At 47.1% G+C, this 18,492-nt stretch overlaps 5 protein-coding genes across 9 annotated transcripts; 3 read left to right on the top strand and 2 right to left on the bottom strand.

The window, feature by feature from the left end:
• Nucleotides 1–161: 161 nt before the first annotated feature.
• On the top strand, nt 162–5,347 carry si:rp71-68n21.9 (kelch-like protein 9). 2 transcript variants are annotated; one of them, XM_049727183.2, is made up of 11 exons: nt 162–367; nt 829–867; nt 943–1,073; nt 1,159–1,331; nt 1,404–1,536; nt 1,612–1,808; nt 1,887–1,962; nt 2,047–2,613; nt 2,695–2,874; nt 3,048–3,161; nt 4,351–5,347. In XM_049727183.2, the coding sequence occupies exons 2-11, from the start codon at nt 863–865 to the stop codon at nt 4,845–4,847; spliced, it is 2,073 nt and encodes a 690-aa protein (XP_049583140.1). In that variant the 5' UTR covers nt 162–367; nt 829–862; the 3' UTR covers nt 4,848–5,347. The 2 variants fall into 2 exon arrangements, with proteins under 2 accessions (XP_049583140.1, XP_049583139.1); XM_049727182.2 differs by having other exon boundaries at nt 940–1,073.
• Nucleotides 5,348–5,464: 117 nt separating this feature from the next.
• hsd3b1 (hydroxy-delta-5-steroid dehydrogenase, 3 beta- and steroid delta-isomerase 1) lies at nt 5,465–7,209 on the top strand. The gene is made up of 3 exons (XM_049727201.1): nt 5,465–5,766; nt 5,862–6,026; nt 6,249–7,209. Exons 1-3 carry the CDS (start codon nt 5,613–5,615, stop codon nt 7,055–7,057), a joined length of 1,128 nt encoding a protein of 375 aa, XP_049583158.1. The 5' UTR covers nt 5,465–5,612; the 3' UTR covers nt 7,058–7,209.
• Nucleotides 7,210–7,805: 596 nt separating this feature from the next.
• On the top strand, nt 7,806–11,900 carry pla1a (phospholipase A1 member A). Of its 2 annotated transcripts, none has more exons than XM_049727185.2 (11): nt 7,806–8,175; nt 8,440–8,647; nt 8,729–8,906; nt 9,006–9,114; nt 9,184–9,285; nt 9,380–9,472; nt 9,708–9,872; nt 9,961–10,050; nt 10,445–10,550; nt 10,844–10,999; nt 11,335–11,900. In XM_049727185.2, the coding sequence occupies exons 1-11, from the start codon at nt 8,112–8,114 to the stop codon at nt 11,417–11,419; spliced, it is 1,356 nt and encodes a 451-aa protein (XP_049583142.1). In that variant the 5' UTR covers nt 7,806–8,111; the 3' UTR covers nt 11,420–11,900. The 2 variants fall into 2 exon arrangements, with proteins under 2 accessions (XP_049583142.1, XP_049583141.1); XM_049727184.2 differs by having other exon boundaries at nt 7,813–8,175; nt 9,690–9,872.
• On the bottom strand, nt 11,639–15,254 carry popdc2 (popeye domain containing 2). Of its 2 annotated transcripts, none has more exons than XR_007483096.2 (4): nt 14,342–15,253; nt 13,111–13,219; nt 12,477–12,979; nt 11,639–12,136 (listed from the first exon to the last, which is right to left on the bottom strand). XR_007483096.2 is itself a non-coding variant. In XM_049727202.2 (4 exons), the coding sequence occupies exons 1-4, from the start codon at nt 14,833–14,835 to the stop codon at nt 12,057–12,059; spliced, it is 1,038 nt and encodes a 345-aa protein (XP_049583159.1). In that variant the 5' UTR covers nt 14,836–15,254; the 3' UTR covers nt 11,639–12,056. The 2 variants fall into 2 exon arrangements, 1 of the variants encoding a protein (XP_049583159.1); XM_049727202.2 differs by having other exon boundaries at nt 12,625–12,979; nt 14,342–15,254.
• A 742-nt stretch (nt 15,255–15,996) lies between these two features.
• cox17 (cytochrome c oxidase copper chaperone COX17) lies at nt 15,997–18,492 on the bottom strand. Of its 2 annotated transcripts, none has more exons than XM_049728504.2 (4): nt 18,345–18,492; nt 16,581–16,706; nt 16,403–16,510; nt 15,997–16,154 (listed from the first exon to the last, which is right to left on the bottom strand). In XM_049728504.2, the coding sequence occupies exons 2-3, from the start codon at nt 16,697–16,699 to the stop codon at nt 16,426–16,428; spliced, it is 204 nt and encodes a 67-aa protein (XP_049584461.1). In that variant the 5' UTR covers nt 16,700–16,706; nt 18,345–18,492; the 3' UTR covers nt 15,997–16,154; nt 16,403–16,425. The 2 variants fall into 2 exon arrangements, with proteins under 2 accessions (XP_049584461.1, XP_049584460.1); XM_049728503.2 differs by lacking the exon at nt 18,345–18,492 and adding an exon at nt 17,255–17,374.

Genomic DNA, 18,492 nt, shown 5'->3' with positions numbered 1-18,492 from the left:
TGACATTCCATTTCTTAGTCGTGGTCCACCCAGAGTGAGAAACCATCGAGAAAATGCTCGTTTGTCGACAAACTAAATGAGGAGAAGGTCCTTTTTTTTTTTACTCGTCATTACTTTGTTTCAGTCTCATTGGCAGCCGATGAAATGCAAGTTTAGACGACAGCGTAGAGCGTGGTCTCAAAAGAGAAGTAACACAGGAAGTGATTCGAGTCTCGTCGAGTTTGCGTCGAAGGGCTCTTTGACGAGATACGTGCCACGCTCGCTACAGAGTGGCTGACATTTTGTTGCTCGCAGCACTTTTTCCCAACAGCGTCAGGCTGGAGGGAGGAGGTCTAGGCTCGGCTCTCCTCAGAAGGATTTCGACCAGGTAAGCCAAAGCAAATTTTCACATGATGAAATCAAGAGTTTGGTGACGCTTCCTCCTTACTCGCGATGAGGAAAGAGGAAGCGCGATTGCTCAAGTTTACAGGACGAGGTTTTGCACTCAACACGTTAAAAATGGTAGTAAACTCTCTTGTTAAAATTCAAATATTTGCTGGTGCAATTCATTTGAAGAGGCAAATTTAGCATTGGTGGAATTGGGCCTGAAACGACCTTTTCAAACCACAACTGCCATGTACGCTCCATTTTTTCAAAGTGCTGTCCCAAGGATGCTTACAGGAATTCACAACCAAAATTTCTTCTTCAAAGCCCAAATAAAATTTCGGCCACAAGTTCTTTAGACTTTTTTTTTTTTTTCATCGGTCAGTGAAAGTGAAACTGGAGGACCTGATGTCATTTCATGCATGGGTGATGAAAGTGACTGTGGTCTTCCCTGTGTCTATTTAGGAAGCCTCAGCAGTCCAATAACGACGGCAACAACATGCGGTAAGGGTGAAATCTAATTTTGAGTAAGCATTTTGTAGAGCACTAGAACATCAAAACGTGTCTCTTCCATAGCAGAGTCGGAGACGACAGCGGACCGGGGAGGCTGAGTCGGCACTTTTCCCGCTTGAGCGGGAGGCGTCTTTCCAGGTCGGCAGGTCAACACGACCGATCTCCTGCGCCGGTACGGGAGCATCCGGCCCAACACGGTGAGCGCTCACCACCGAGGTCCCGGAAGAACAATAAAGAAAACATTTCCATTGAGTGACCTTGTTCTCTGTTTGGTTGTACTAGATCCTGTCCCGCCTCCAGCGCCAGTTCCGCCCCAAGTTCCGGCTGCGGTTCCTCATGCCCCGGTCCAGAAGACGCCTCCCAAACGGCCAGATAAAGCGACCAAGCCCAAACTGCCCCCTCGGCCGCTTTCCAAGGTGTTCAGTAGTGCTGAACACGGCTCAGCTGTGTTGCAGGTACGAGCCGAGACTCCAGTTTTGAGCCTCGACTGGACATCTATCATTGCCTGTTTCTTTTTTTCTCGACAGGGTTTGAATGTTTTCCGCTCAAGTGACACTCTGTGCGATGTGTTGCTGGTTCCCGGAGACAGTGAAGAAACCTTTCCGGCACACAGAGTCATCATGGCCTCGTCCAGCGACTACTTCAAGGCCATGTTCACGGGTACGTACGTCGCGCAATTGTCTTAAATGAGGCCACGATGGATGAAGACCTCACGTTGTCTTGGATCCCGTTCAGGGGGTATGCGCGAGATGGATATGCGCGAGATAAAGCTGCATGGTGTCACCAAGTTGGGACTGAAGAACATTTTAGACTTCATCTACACGTCCAAAGTCAACCTGGACATGGGAAACCTCCAGGACACCCTAGAGGCTGCTAATTTCTTGCAGGTCATGCCGGTGCTGACCTTCTGCAACCAGCTTCTGAGCAGAGAGGTGAGCTTGGGGCCAATCAAATTCGGGGAGGTGATGATTGGAGAATCAACCGCTCCCCTGTGCTTCCTAATGATCCAGATCACGGTTGATAATTGCTTGGAGGTGGAGAACATTGCATCAGGCTTGCACCTGGAGGATCTCCAGAAGAACATTGGTAAGTTAAGAGTTGTTATGGTCGAAGGGTTTGGCTTGGTGCTGTGAAGGCCAAACGTGGGCAAAACGCTTTTTTTTCTGGTAGCTGGGTTTGTGAGCCACAACCTGTCGGCCCTGGTGGAGTGCGGTCACTACCTGCAACTCTCCGAGAGAACCATCACGGGAGCCCTGGCCAGCAACTCGCTGAACAGCTTCTCGGAAATGGAGCTCTACCACATCGCCAAGGGCTGGTTGGCTCACGACTTTGCCGTGCGCCGCCATTCCATCTACGCCTTGATGCGTCACGTCCGCTTCCCCCTGATGAGCCCCTCCGAGCTGATCCTGATCTCGCACCAAGACGGCGACGGGGCCGACGAGAGCGACTCCCTGATGCGCTCTGAGCCGTCCTGCGTCAACCTCCTGCTGGAGGCCAGCAACTACCAGATGATGCCTTTCATGCAGCCGGGCCTCCAGAGCGAGCGCACGCAGATCCGCTCGGACGCCACCCACATCGTGGCGCTGGGCGGCGTCATGCGGCAGCAACTGGTGGTCAGTCGGGAGTTACGAATGTACGACGACAAGGCGGCTCGTTGGAGAGCCCTCAAGCCCATGGAGGTGCCATGCTACCAGCACGGCGTGGCCCTTCTGGGCGGCTTCCTTTTCATCGTCGGAGGTGGGAGCGTCCAAATATCTCTTCAATCAAACATGGGAGCCTTTTCCCCATCTCACGCCATCCGTCCGTTCGTCTTCTCAGGTCAGAGTACTTACGACACCAAGGGGAAGACGGCCATCGATAGCGCCTACCGCTACGACCCGCGCTTCAACGTGTGGCTTCAGATCGCGTCGCTTAACGAGAAGAGAACCTTCTTCCACCTCAGTGCGCTGAAGGGGAAACTCTACGCCATTGGTGGCAGGAATGCGACGGGGGAGATTGGTGAGAACTTCATTTTGCTCCAGGGTAGTCGCAAAGCGTTCTGGGAATCCGAGTAATTAATCCTTGACGCGACTAAATTGAAGTAAGACTTACTACGATTTCCTAAGTTTGTTAACGCCAGCTAACTTCCACCAGCTAAGTTGACGCTAAAGAATGTTCTGCTCAAATTTCAGACTCGGTGGAGTGCTACAACCTGAAGACAAACGAGTGGACCTTTGTGAGCAGCATGGCCGAGTCTCACTACGGCCATGCCGGGACAGTCCATGGCGACATGTTGTACATCTCAGGTATGGAACGCCGATGAAATGTTACCTTGCACAAATGGAGCGTAGCAGACAAGACTCCGCAGGAAATGAGTCAAATGTGGTCTCGGATGTGCGTTCAACAACAAAACATCTGCACGCATAGCAAACTTTTTTTTGTATATATACAAGCTGTATCCCAAAACACAGCTTGACTATTCATTTCGCATTTAATTAGGTCATTTGGGTAAAATGAGATTTTATTTTGATCAAACTAACCCTGATAAATGGAGATTTAAGATGGAAGTCTGTTGAATTAGCCTAAAATCAACAGGCATGTTAAATTAGCATAACGTAGGATGTTACGTAACAACAGCATTCTATTTATTAAGCGTCATGAGCTGAAATGACTTTTTCTGATCAAGCATTGGTTCATTTTTCTCAGTTTTGTATGCCTAATACACCGTGGAAAGAAATGTAACTTGCACTCAAGTGACTGTTGATCACAGGCTTTGCCCTGGCCTTGGCTACTCGTCCTCACCGAAAAAAAGGCCTTCTTGTCTGCAAATAAACAAACGGGACATTCAAGGCTGAGGGTGGGAGGTTGGGCGGCTGAATCAAAGCAGAACGAGCCCACATAAAAAAAAAAAAAAAAAAAACTTTAGCTGAAGGGAATCTCTTTGAAACCCTCCTGTTGTGTGACGGATCACATTGACCTACTTTACGGTTGAAAAGGCGACAATCATTTCATATTCATAGTATTTGTTTGAGTAAAGAATAAAATACATATATATTTTGGGATAATAAAAATGTATTTGCATTGGTTTTGCACCATTCAGTAGTCACAAAGACGCCAAACATTGTGATCATAAGTAAGTTCCTCCTTTGAGAAGTCGCATAAGGGCCCTGGAGCTGACCTTTTCACACCAACCGCTTCCTGTTGCGGCGGTAACTTGTCACGGCGGAGGCACCTGGCCTCGGCCCGCCACAGGAAGCGGGTGTCTCATGATAGCGCTCAACAGTGACATGGCCAAAGTTGTTGCTAAGTACAAGCAATTAAAATTGCACTATGGGAAATGTACAAAAGTAAAACTGCTAAGACCATGAGCAAAACAAAGCATCCGAAATTACAACAAGGGGAAAAAAAATCTTGATTTTAAATGTGTGTCATTGCTGAGAAGGTAGATGTGCAAATCAGGTAAGGATCGTATTGAGCTCCTGTGATCTCACCCAGGCGGCATCACCCACGACGCCTTCCAGAAGGAGCTGTGGTGCTACGACCCAGCAACGGACGCGTGGACCCGGCGGGCTGACATGACGGAGCTGCGGGGCCTCCACTGCATGTGCACGGTGGGCGATCGGCTCTTCGTCATGGGCGGCAACCACTTCCGGGGTACCACCGACTACGACGACGTGTTGGGCTGCGAGTACTACAGCCCCGCCGACAACTGCTGGACGGTGGTGGCGCCCATGCCGCGGGGCCAGAGCGACGTGGGCGTCACCGTCCTCCAGGGCCGCATCTACGTGGTGGGCGGCTACTCGTGGAACAGCCGCTGCATGGTGGACATCGTGCAGCGCTACGACCCCGAGACCGACGCCTGGGACCGCGTCTTCAACATCTTGGAGCCTCTGGGTGGCATTCGAGCCTGCACCATGACCGTCCATCTGCCTGAGGGATCGGTGGACGAAGCTCACATCCAGGAAGGACCCTTACCCGCGGGCGAAAACTGACATTCGCTAACAATCGAGCAAAATCTCTTGGACTTCTTTTTCTTTGAAAGACTCCAGAAATGGCCACTTCAAAACAAAATGGCAACCCCCGCTCATTTCGTGGTTTCTATTTTTATGTGTAAAACATGACGCTTTTGACACGATACTATATTTTTAAAATATTTACATTTTAAGATTTTTTTTAATGGAGCTAGGTATTTTTTCCACAGCTTACACACACACACACACACACACACACACACACACAGAAATTCCATGAGATGAGTGTTCGTCCTTCAGCTTAAGATAAGAGTGCAGACATCTGACATAGCCAAGGACTACTTTTATTATTTTTACTTAAAAAAAGAGACAGAAAGCATTTTAGAGGACGCAACATCTGAATTACTGTCAGATAAAGGAAAAAAAAAAAGGCTTTTTCTTTGGCTTTTTTTTTTTTATGCTAATGCCGCAGAAGTTGACCAGTGACTGCAAAGTGTAATAAAAAAATACTACCAGAAAGATTTTGGGGGTTCTGAAAATGGTTTTCACGGAGGGTTTGAAGATAAAGTGAGGGTTTCAAAGTATAGGTTCAAAATATAGAAGTAGCACAGTTGAGTGTCATCAATTGATTTTTTTTTTTTTTTCATCTCCAGATTCCTGTCTGCCACACTGAGCTCCGCCCCTCCCCTCCTTGTCCGTCCTCCACGTTGTTGGTCTTATAAAAAGCAGTCTCACCCCTGTCCTGCTGCTCCTTTTTTTATTTTGTCTTTCTGCGAAGGATCTGCGATGACCCTGGACGGTGACGTGTGTGTGGTGACGGGAGCGTGTGGCTTTCTAGGCAAGACGCTGATCAGGATGCTCTTGGAGCAGGAGAAAAAACTCAGCGAGATACGACTCCTTGACATCAACGTCAAACAGGAGCTGCTGCAAAGTCTGGAAGGTAAGAAAAAAAATCCTATTGCCTTTGGTTGGGGCAGGAATTAGGCCTACTCTGCCTCGGGGGAGGTCTAATGAACTTCATTTTCTGATTTTCAGAAAGTCGAAGCGACGTCAAGCTGAGCGCATTTGAAGGCGACATAAGAGATGCCGAATTTGTGAGGAAAGCTTGTCGGGGAGCCACGCTGGTCTTCCACATCGCCGCAATCATCGATGTCATCGAGGCCATCGAGCCCAGCGAGATATATGGCATTAATGTCAAAGGTGCGCTCACAAATGCTAATGTTGTGGGCTACAACTTGGCTCAGACCTTTTTCCTTACTAAAATGTTTTATTAAAACACTGATATCGGCGAGTACTCCAAAAACTTTGGCCCAATTCGGAATGCTAACGGCAGTGGAGCTAAAACAGGCAAGATGTGGGGTGTTCCAAATTTCTTTCCTTCCAGTCCTTCCATCTGTTGCTAGGGTGTGGTTGTCATTCCAGGGACCCAGAACCTGCTGGAGGCCTGCATCCAGGAGAACGTGGCCTCCTTCATCTACACCAGCACGGTGGAGGTGATGGGCCCCAACAAGGAAGGCGAGCCGGTGGTGAACGGCCACGAGGACATGGCCTACTGCAGCTCCCTCAAGACCTCATACAGCAAGACCAAGAAGGAGGCCGAGGACCTGACCCTGGGCTACAACGGCAAGTCGTTGCCCAATGGTGGGCGGCTGGCCACCTGCGCCCTGAGGCCCATGTACATCTTCGGCGAAGAGTGCCGCTTCCTGCTCAGTCACATGGCGGACGGCGTGCGCAACGGCGACGTGCTCTACCGGATGTCCCTGCCGGAGGCCAAGGTCAACCCGGTCTACGTGGGCAACGTGGCGACGGCCCACCTGCAGGCCGCCCGCAGCCTCCAGGACCCCGAGCGGCGGGAGCGCGTGGCCGGCAAGTTCTACTTCGTGTCCGACGACACGCCGCACGTAAGCTACTCTGACTTCAACTACGAGGTCATGTCGCCGTTGGGCTTCAGCATCCAGGACAAGATGATAGTGCCTCTGCCCCTGTTCTACGTGTTCTGCTTCCTGTGGGAGATGGCGTGCCTGATGCTGCGGCCCTTCCGCCGGGTGGTGCCGTCCGTCAACCGGCAGCTGCTGACCATGCTTAATACGCCCTTCAGCTTCTCCTACGACAAGGCCAAGCGCGAGTTGGGCTACACGCCCAAGTACACCTGGCAGCAGGCGCGCAGCAACACCACTCGCTGGCTGGCACAGCAGCTGCCCAAACAACGAGAGAAAGTATGGACCAAGTAAAATGCTACAGCTGCAGTTTCAACATGACTGCCTTGACGGTCTGACTTCAAATATAAAAGCGAGTAAGTGCCATTAGATAACCTCAAAGAAAGAATGTTATAAATGGAAAAATATTGACTTCAAACATTAAAAGAATGCAACGCAGAAAATGATACTCGACTCCTTAAACTGAGTTTTAAGAACACCCCCCAAACATAAAGTTAAAAAAAAACACATCAATTTTCTATACCGCTGATTGAGCAAAAAAAATATTGATGAATTTTATTCACAAAAATATGTGACTTAACTTTCATTTTAACTTGTCGTTATCTTTAGTCATTTACAACATAGAAACAGCTGATTACATTCTAACAATCTGACAAACTGTGGCAAACACGCACACCCACACACCCACAAGCCAGAGTCCATTGATCAGCAACAGCCAGATCTCAAACACTTTCGTTTGCATGCAGCCTGAGGAAGAACAATAAACCTACACTAATCAACCTGGGCAGTCCCTGGTAATAGTATACATTTTCCACAAATTTGGGCAACCCATAGTATGTATAGTAACTATACCCAGGCCAGAAGTATCACAAAAATTACTAAGTTATAGTAAATTGACCAACTCTGAAGCTTTTTACATTATTAATCATGTAAAATTATTTCATTCTAAGATCTAATGCTACGTCCTAATTTTCTTTAGTTGATCAAGTTTTTACACTGTCCGTTTAGTTTACGCAAGTTATCGCTTGCGTGGGTAGACATCTTGTTTGTTTACCAAGTGACGTTTCCTTGAACGACCTATCCGGGGCGACTTTCTCCGAAAGCCAACAACCAATCACGTTCGTGCCCACTTGCCCTCGGACGTGGGTTATGATGCATTCAAATTCGCACATATTGTGGTAAAACCGAAACTTGACGTGTTAGTGTAGTTCTTTATGGGGCGTTTCGTAGTTCATGGGTGCCCGTGGCCGGCTGTTGCGTGACGCTAAGTCGAAAGCCGATCACCCTGGGCCGGACACTGACTTCACTGAGCAGCTGAGCACCGCTAAGCTCCCGTTAACTCCCGGAAATGTGCCCCGCGGCCAAAAGCGTCCTGCTGTTCTTGGGTCTTCTGCTGGTCCAAACGGTCCAAGGTAGGTGATATACCTTTATTTCAATCATGTACAACACTAAGACTTAAGTCAATATTAACAGTAAGGGTAAGGTATTAAAAGGAAAATAAATGAGTAAATAAGCATAATCCCTCAAATAAATATAGTCAACTAGTAAACCATATGTTATTGTAAATATTAACCGGATTGAGGAGGAATCCCTTCCTAGCTGGGAAGCCATTCCGATATGTATTCAAGTTGTTGTTTCACTGCAATAATACTAAACGACCTGGCATCATCATGGAGGATCGGAGGCCTGGGTGGACGAGTGCGCCGATGTGAGCAACACCACATGGCAGCAGTACCGCCAGCAGAGGCAGCAGCGAGCGCAGCCGCGGGTTCGCTTCCTGCTTATGACCAGAGAGCGCCTGGGCTGTGCGCGCACCTTCCGCCAGGTGTCAGGAAGCACCTTTAACACCACGCGGCCCACTAAAGTCATCGTGCACGGATACAGGTGAGAAGCCACGCCCTGCGCTGTATCTGCACCTCAGTTACACGCAGACCAAAAATCACAGCGTCTATGTCGTATGCGCAGAGCACTGGGCAGCAAACCCTCGTGGGTTTTGGATCTGGCCGAGTCGCTGCTTGCCGTGGAGGACGTCAATGTGCTGATGGTGGACTGGGTGCACACCGCCTCGTTCGCCTACAACCTGGTGGTGGACAACTACAAGGAGGTGGCCCTGCAGATTTCCGTCCTCATCAATCGGCTGGAGGTTGCCAACAACTCGACATCACAATTACTTTCTTGTGATTTATGATCAGCTTCGCATAGCATTTTATTTTTTTCCCTAATTGCTGACTATCCTAAACAGAAAGTCGGATGCAAGCTGGAGTCGTTCCACTTCATCGGCGTCAGTTTAGGTGCACACGTGGCCGGATTTGTGGGAACGCTCTTTGATGGCAAGATTGGACGAATCACAGGTGAACCCTTGACGAGTATTCATTTGATTTGGATTGCGATCCGGAACATTTGCTGTTGTTTCTCACCAGCTTTGGACCCTGCCGGTCCCATGTTTAAGGGTGCTGACACCTTTGACCGTCTGGACCCATCCGACGCACAGTTTGTGGACGCCATACACACCGACTCAGACTGTAAGGTCATATTTGCACCAAAATACATAAAAATTAATCTTAAGATTTCATTTTCTTGTACGGTGTGTTTTTTTGTTTTGTTTTAATCTATCAGACTTTGGCATCTCCATCCCGGTCGGCCACGTGGACTTTTTCCTGAACGGTGGAAACGACCAGACGGGATGCGCACGATCCCGGTTTGCCACTAGTGAGTTCCGACCCTAGACTAAATATAGGCAATACACTTTAAAAAAAAAAAAAAAATCAAATCAGCAAAGGTACAAAAAAAATTCGATCTGAAGCGCCATACCAATTTTTGGCTCGCCTTTCTAATGTTTGCACCCTTATGAAGTAAACCACAACATTTTTTGGCACTCTCAATAGCACCTGTTTGAATCCTACCACTTTTCGTGTGGATTTGTCAGTTTTGGGCTTCCTTCCAGTGTACGGCTATGTGATTTGTGACCACATGAGGGCGCTGCACGTGTACATGAGCTCTCTGAATGCTTCATGCCGGCTCATCGGCATCCCCTGTGACAGCTACCAAAACTTCCTGCAGGGTCGATGCCTCCACTGCAACGCCTTCCAGGGAACGTGCCCCACCATCGGTCAGTGATCAAATCTTGAAGCTTTATTTTAATGTCAATATTTGGCACCAATTTCATCTTTAACGGCAGCTTATTGTGTGTCTTTCAGGTTTGTCCGAAAAGTGCGGCATCACCTCATCTCCCCTCCCCAGTGAGCAGAAGCTGTTCCTGCTCACCACGTCTCTGCCGCCTTTCTGCGGTAAGAATGCATCAATTTTGTGTACATTGCGAATGTTGAGCGGAGCTCGTACCCTTCCTGATGAGCGTCCTCATGTGGATAGAAAAGTAAAACCAACGTACGAACGGTCTCCTAATTGCGGCACGAACATCAAAGACAAAGCCAGCGGGGAAACGTCGTTAGTCAGCAGAAACAAGCTAATGAGCTCCTTTGCTGCGTGTGAGTGACCCTGCACACGCAAAGGAGAAGTCAATCACGTGCTTTCCAACAAGAACATTTCAAAGTCAGTAAAGCCAACCCAAAAACAAAGAGCAATGTGGAAAATGGGACTTTTTTTTTTTAGCAGGCCTCCTACAATTTTGAGCACCATCCGATGTGACTGATCTTAATGTCATCTGTCATGCATGCGCTGCAGCTCACCACATCCTTCTCGTGTTGGAAGCGTCTGCTCTCGCTAAAAGCGCAGAAGTGGAAGTGACGCTGACCACCGGAGAACTGGAGACACAACGACGACTCCGGCTGTGGGTACCGCCGCCGAACCCTGTCTATCATCCTACAGTTTGATTTAATTCAAGACAAAAATCACGTTTTCCTGACACTTATAATGTGTGGTGTACCAGCATTTCCACTTGTACAAACCTTGAACTAGACTGCAACTGCCCTCACCTCATAAAATATCTGAATCAAGGTCCATGGCATGTTTTTCTTAGCCTGACAGTCATCACTTACTTCCTTATTGGCCATCTGCAATGGTGACATCCTTGGGGGAGGTAATAACTGTCCGCAGTGATGAATGAATGTGTTTGCGTTTTAGTCAAACAGACGCAACGATGTACCGGATGATGATGGCTCACCCGGTGGTGCTGTGTGAGATCCACTCCATCACCCTGAAAAACACGGGCGCTCGCTTCTACCGCCAGAATGATATCCACCTCAAGTCCATCTGTTTGTCTCAGATTGCTGCACCCAAGTACGTATAGAAAGAAATGCATTATAAACACGATTTTGTTTTTTTTAGGCTTTACTGTAATGTGCATGCCAGGCCACAAGATAGAGATGTTTTCCAACTTCCAGCTAGCAAGTGATGGTGCAAAACTGGTAGAATTATTCAGATAATGTTTTTCAAAGTGTTCCAAGGCAACAAATAAAATCATTTGTTGCTGGGCAGAATTTAGAATTGTCTGTGGAGAAGAAATATTTTGCCAGCCAGAATGACATTTTTTAATCCATTTAAAATTGACTGGAGTGTCACTTGTTGCTAGGCCGAATTTAAAGACAAATCTTTTTTTTCTGTTTTGTCATCAGGCGCGAGGATCCACTGTGCATGAACAACATCAACATCCGACGAGGAGCTCCATGGTCACATGACTTTGTGCAGGTGTGCAGCTAGCTCTGACACCAACTTTAGAGACCAAACGAGGAAAAACGGGAGAGGGACAATGGAGCGTTGCGACGAAATGGAGACTGTGGAGTAGGCAGACATAAGCATGTTTTTTTTTTTTTTTTTTTCTGTCATTTCTAAATTATAGCTATGACAAATCAATGAACAGTGATCCGTCAATTGTTATGACAGGAGTAACTAAACCAAAGCCAAATAGACACAGTGAAGTAGGCCAAGTTAGCAAGTGTGTTTATTGTTGTCATTTTACACACACGTAAAATAGGCTTAAAAATAGCAGCTAAGAATAGCCTGTACATGAATCATTCCAGAAAGTAGACAGTCCCAAAACATTTTCACTGCACTCTGCACAGAAGCTTTATGGAGAAATGTTGGCCCCCTGTGGTAATAAATCAACTGCAATTGGACAATTTCACATTAGAATGGTGGATGTTCAATATTAAGAACAACAACAAAAAATGCTAATGGTTGACTACGGTAATGCATTTTATGTACAGAGGAAGCACGCAATTTGGTTTGTGTTTTTCAGCAAAATAACATTAAATGAGCACAAGTGATGTGTGACTCAAAACAAAAACAAATAACTGTGGTCCAAATAGTGAAAGGTCAAAAGAAAAAAATGGTGTGGTCAGAGTTTGGGAGTGTCGGTGGGAGCAAGAGGTGCTCGGGTCCTCTGGAAGCGAGCTGCTCCTCCGGCCACCTCCCCCTCTGTGGACACAAATGGAATTAGACTGGACTGGATGCCACAAACGAGCAAAATATCAGTTGGCAAAGCACATTGCATCCAATTTGCTAATTAAAACAGGTCACATTTATCTATTAGCACAAACTTGTTTATTGATGGATTAATTAGTTAATAATGGATTGGGGGAGTCGTTTTTCTGACACAAAAATATAATCCTATATAAATATTACAGAAATATTTAATGTACTGAAAACGTATTTGCAACAAAAATAAGTCTTGATTGTTAATATCGTGTTATTGTGAATGGTGGCATCCATGCACACATATTTGCCGTCCGCCACGCCACCCAAGTGCAGTACTTACATGTATCTTAAGCGGGTGAGCCAGTGTGTTAGCTCCGGACCCCCTCGCGACCCCCTCTACCTCAAATAATCCCTCTCACTGCCATAGTCGGTTAAGGAGCCCGCCAAGTCGGCAAAGTCCTCCAGGACTAGGCTGGTGGAGTCCTCACCAGAGGGCAGCTCCGGGTCGGACGGCCACGACCTCCCGACGGGGTTCTCGGCCCGGCGTCCCCGGTCGGGATCCGACTCCCGGCGGGGGTGCCGGTCTTCCCGCTCGGGGGGCTCGCCCTCGCTGCTCTGCGACGAGGGGGCCAGGACGTGGTAGAGGCTGGGAAGGCGGATGTCCAGCAGGATGCCGCTCTTGATGTACAGCTTGTTGTTGAGGTTGTACAGCTTCTCGGCAATGTCGTAGCCGAGCATGACGGCGAACAGGCGGCACACGTAACGTTCCTTGGACATGAGGGAGAAGAGGCGGCGGCGCCGCCAAGACACGTAGCGGCAGTCCTCCTCTGCCGTCAGAGTAACCTGAAATTGAACAAACGCCTTTAGAAAAGTGGGACAGAAATCGGAAATTTGAGCTGGTCTGGTTGCTTAGCTAATGACTTTGAAAGTAGCTAAGTAAAGATGCGGTTGTAGGCCATGCAACGTGACGCTACCTGAAACTTTCCGTCCTCGTTGGGCCTCAGGGACTCCCACTCGGGTGAGTCGAGGAACTGGTGTGGGTGGATGTAGTGCAGGAACTGACCCTCCAGAGATACGTTAATCCTGACGTCAGGCGTGACAAGGTTAAAAAGGGAAAGCGAGATTAGAGCGCTGAAGGTCACCGATTAAATTGAGGTGACTTTTCCGAACATTCGCGTAATGAACTCCGCGGGGGACCGAGAAATACTGTCCTGCGCCGCGAATATTTGCTGCGTCAAGCTCCGTTTGTTCGTGTGCCAGAGACGATGGATAAAGTCATCAGGACGTTCCTCGGTCGGGGGGAGGATAGACGGCTTTAAGATAATCCACCGACTCAAACGGGATCGCATTAAAGATTCCCTTTTCTCCTCTACGGCTGAATGTTGCGGCATCTGATCTTCCATCTCTTCTTGGTCACTTTTACCTGAGACAACCTTGGCAGAATTTGAGGGAGGCCGTTAAAGTCTGTAAACAATTGAACAAATACTCTGCGAACTACATTTCTGTGTAAAACATTGAGCGTACTTTGATTTTATTGCTTGGGAGTTGACCCAATGCTCTGCAGCAAATGGGGCTGAACAGGAAGCAGAAGCAAAATATCCCTGCGGCGAGCACGAGGAAGCGCACGTTGCTTCCAACATCTGCTGGGGAAAGCATCCAAGTACACGCTGACGCTGTAACAGCAGATTAGCGCTTTTTGGAATGAGCTGACCCCCGTCGTTGTGCATTCACTCGTCTGCCTCCCTTATGATCTCCGTATGGACTTTGTTTCCAACGTACGACAGGGATGCGTTACCCAAGGCCTTGAACTTGATCAAAGGAATAGAGAACTCATGGTTTATGACCGCCTTGGGTCATAAATCATCTCCTTCATCTCCGGTACTGCTTATCCTGTTCAGGGTTGCAGCCAGTGTGAAAGATGGCCGGCCCGATTACGTCACAGAGACCAGTGAGGTACTTGGTGTCATCATTTCTGGGGGGCCTTGAAAAGAATCTTGACTGCGGTGAGCTGTTAGCGTGGTGCTAACAGCGAGTAGGCTTTTAAAACTGCACGAGTGGGAGCCAACTGTCAAAACAAATCAAGCAGAAGTGTTTCCATCTGCGTTAAGTCCTGGAACTGCAGATCACCAGTGGCCCTGCTTGGGAACTAAACCTGCTCTGGGGGACCACTACAGCTAACAAAGTTGAACCAGAGCAAGCACTCACCTGCCAGACAGCAGAAAGGAGAGCCTCTCGATGGCCGTCTTGCCCTCCACCGCGTACGTCTGGCCCGCCTTCATTTCCAGCACCTTGTTCTCAAAGGCGCCTGCGATCTCCTTGAAGACCTGGATGGGCACCCCCAACGGGACGTAGACGACCCGGTAGAGGGCGGCCAGCTCCTCGTTGGGCAGGCCCTCCTGGTGCAGGCGGTACAGCAGGTGGCAGATCTGGAACAGGCAGGTCACAAGCAGCAAAAGGTTCCAGGTGACCGCGTCGGGGCCGCATATCGTCAACCAGCCCCACACAGTCAGGCACAGGAAGGAAGGGGCCAGGAGGCCGAAGATGAAGAGGCACCCGTAGGCCCCGCTGCCACCCATGTAGCCCAGGAACAGGACGGTGTTGCCCAGATGGTAGAGGGCACCCTCGGTGTTGTTGCTCCAGCCATCGCAAACCGGGGCGGCAAACAGGACATCTAGGAGACTGGCGTTCTCCACACTCATGTCAGGAAAGGACGGGAAAGTCAACAATCCAAATCGATTCCCTCGTAAAGTTCTTCAGGGTCTTCTCACGGTTCTACAACGATCTCATTATGCGACCACTTTTCCATCTCGGGTGGCCACTCTTTCAGTTCAATCGCCGGCCTGCACTGTGGAGACAACAGCTGGAGGGAGGCGGTTAAGCCGGGAGGAGGAGGAGGAGGAGTAGTGGGAGTGGGGTGTCGTCGATATGGAGTCCCCACAAGGATCACCATGTTTGGAATTGAAACCCAAGGAGGACGCGAGTGGCCGACAGAAAGCAGGCCCGCTACTTAACATATCAGCCAGAAAGAAGCAGGCAGGAAGTGGGAAGGACTCTCCGCCACTGTCAACTCTCCAGAGGTTCTGACGGGCCCAAAAAGTTTTTGTGTTCCTGTGTCAGTTCTGTCTCGAACAGGGCCGAGTGGATTAGGACCCGCGTCAAAACAAGATGGATGACACGTCGGGTCTGATTTCACTTAAAAATATCTACTGCTGCTCCCTGGCGTACTTAACTCCCCATCTCAATTGACAAAAAGCAAGAGCAGTCGGGAGAAGAGACCTCTGCCAAGGCTTATGAAATCATGATGTCATCCATTGTCGTTAATGGGTTGAAAAAAAAAAAATATAAGTGTTGAAATATGATCAATTGGGTTGTTCTATTAACATTGGTTGTTATTTATTTGGAAATATTTTTTTCAATCTCCAGCTGTTAGAATGATTCCAATGCAAACATACATTCTAAATAGAAAACAATCTCAAATTTTTATTTTTGCAATTGCAACAGTTTTAAATTTGCAATTTTTAAAACTTTTTTAAAAATTTAAATCAAAGCTATGAAATAATCTTGAGCCCTGAAGAATTTTAAAATTAAGCAGTTCATTCAATTCAGTTTGTTCAATCCTCCTTTACATTTACAACTTTAATATTTGCATTAGCTCTGTAAAGGACAAAATGATGTATGGTCCACTACAGAGAAGTATGCAGATATGTCAAGTATTGACATGAAGCTATTTATAAACGCCTGAGTGCATACCAGGGACACCAACCATTCAGGGAAGGGAAGGGGGAAGAAGGTTAGGAAGGCATCACTCCATTAATAATTCACCTTCCACTCTTAAAAGAAAAAACATTTAGGAGCATAGAGATGATTGCATAGAACTTTTATTTAAATTTCAACAGCGGTCATCATCACAAATAAGAAAAAAATAAAATAAAAGGAGAAATTTTGTTTTTCCAAAAAAATTGCGGGCTGTCGTCGTTCATTTTGATGAGGGAGGAACAGATGAAAAGGTCGCACACATCTAAAGAGTGAAAAAAGACAGGTCATGTTTAGGTGGCTGCAAGGTTGTACAGTCAAGTGCAACAAGCTAAAATTAGCATTTCACCCGGGCCACTTGACTCCCCCACATGTTACTGACACCATTTTCACGATTTAAATATCTGAGCATGTACACAATTAGGGCTTTCATCAGAATTGGCATTTGAAAGCCCTTTTGTCTTGCTCAAAGTGTAAGAAAGACACTTGATGTGTCATTTTGACTTTACTTACCACACACATACACACGCAAACGTTTAAATCTTGAATCCCAGTTGCCTCATGCAGTCTTTGTGGGCCTCGATGAGTTCCGTGCAGTTCTCTTCACCCTTTTCAATGATGCTGTGGAGAAGATAAATACAATAATATCAGTATTTTAAGATTTCGTACTTTGATGATGCAACATTTTTACCATGTGTCTCTGACTTTCTTGGTTTCAGGACAAGCGCAGCACGGCTTGAGCGGCTTCTTCTGCTCGCCGCCCTCGGTGATGGCGGCGGGATCCGCAGCGGCGGCAGACACGGTCGACATCTCAAACCTACAACGGAACATGAAAGAGATTCTGTCATGATCTCTTACTCAGGTCTGAATCACACAGCTCATCAATATCCAAACTTGAAAGTTTCTTAGTGAAAGTGAAACTTGTGGTGCCTGAGACAGTGCAGCAACAGTCGGGTCCACATTTTATATATTAGACAGATTTATATGGTCATAAATGGTGAAAATTAAGATTCACAATAATACACTTTACACGTTGAATTTAATACAAGATGCGTTACAAATCATGCGTCATCAAAAAGCCCATTGATAACTGATCGTATGGAAACATTAACATGTGGAAGGTCAGTTTACTGATCACGTCAATAGACGTCGAAAAAACGTTTAATGATATAAAAAAAATCTCTTTTGCCCTACGTTGCATAACGCACGTGAGGGGCTAACAGCGCATCTGCTAGCGCAGTCAATGTCGTGACGTCACAAGCTAAACTGCTCGAAAAGCGCTCTATTTTGGCATCTGCGCTCAGAAAGGAGGTCGTGCAAGCGAAACGTGGACAAAAAGGCACCACCGAAAAACGTACGACTCACTTCTCGGGTCTCTGACGTTACTTCGCGGTGCGCAGTTTGCTTCACGCTGTCACCTTCACAGAAGACCAGGAAGTAACCGGCTTGTCGTCACGTGATCACATCAGCCGAAACCAAAGCCTTCTGGGATATGTAGTTTTTTCGTAATACATACATAATACGATGCATTGATTGATTAATAAAATGACGTATATTTACATGAATATAAAAAAATGAATTTAAAAAGCAATTTGAATAAATTTATAATAATTAGGTAATTTTTTATTTTGGTTAAATTAAGTGTTTGTGATACATTTTTATTATTAATTTATTGGGGAAATAATACGTTTCTAGATGACCCCCGCCCCAAAAACTTAAAATAAAAAATTGTAATACGTAAAGTATATATATTTTTCTCCCTAGCGCACAAGACAAGTGTGAAAAGCAAGACCTTAAACTGACCTGACCAAGTATCCAATTAAAACGACTCCCTGTGAAGCAAAGCAGACAATGCAAGATGTGACTACTTTAGCTGTGCATGTCTGTGCCTTCAAATTGTTTGCCGCTGCTGCTGGACGAAAAATATAGAGCAGGGGGCAGACTCTGGAGTATTGAAATATGAAAAATGCATTTGTGTGTGTCTGTGTGTGCGTGTCTGTGCGTCAGCGAAAGAAGAAAATTCAGGCGTAAGCAAGCTGAAGCCCTGAGTCATTATCCCCGGCAGCTGTGGCCTGTATAAACAAAAAAGTAAGCAAAGCATATTATTTGCAAATATTCCCCTTTTTATCTAGCAGCTCTACTGCAGACATTGCAAAGTCCTCATGTTGCCTTCCGTGTTTTTTTCAGAGCCATTGTACCCAATCAGCAGCTGCTCTCATGTCTCTCCAAGCGTGCTGATTAGCATTTACAGCCAACAAATTGCCTCCCGTGACGATAAAGCTTGACGAAATGAAGCCAAACTTGGACTGAAGGACTGAAATCTGTAAATGTGGCTAACTCTAAAAGCCGTGGACATTTGACAGGACATAAAAGGACTCTTTCAAGATTGCTTACTCTGGTCTGAAATGCTCGCTATCAACTTTTCAGCCTGGTTTGAAGCGCAGCATTCATTTACCTTTTAGAACTGACATGACCTCAAAAATAATCCTCCCTTCTCCACAGCGGCATTAAATCCGTCCAAGCAAAAACAAATGTGAAATAACTCCCAGTGTGTATCCGTGCACACGTGCTTATGTGTTTGTCGTGTTGTTGATAAAGTGTAA

The sequence above is a fragment of the Syngnathus scovelli genome, chromosome 8 (genome assembly GCF_024217435.2).
Source record: "Syngnathus scovelli strain Florida chromosome 8, RoL_Ssco_1.2, whole genome shotgun sequence".
NCBI classification, from domain to species: Eukaryota; Metazoa; Chordata; class Actinopteri; order Syngnathiformes; family Syngnathidae; genus Syngnathus; species Syngnathus scovelli.
This window is presented reverse-complemented; position numbering and strand designations above follow the sequence as displayed.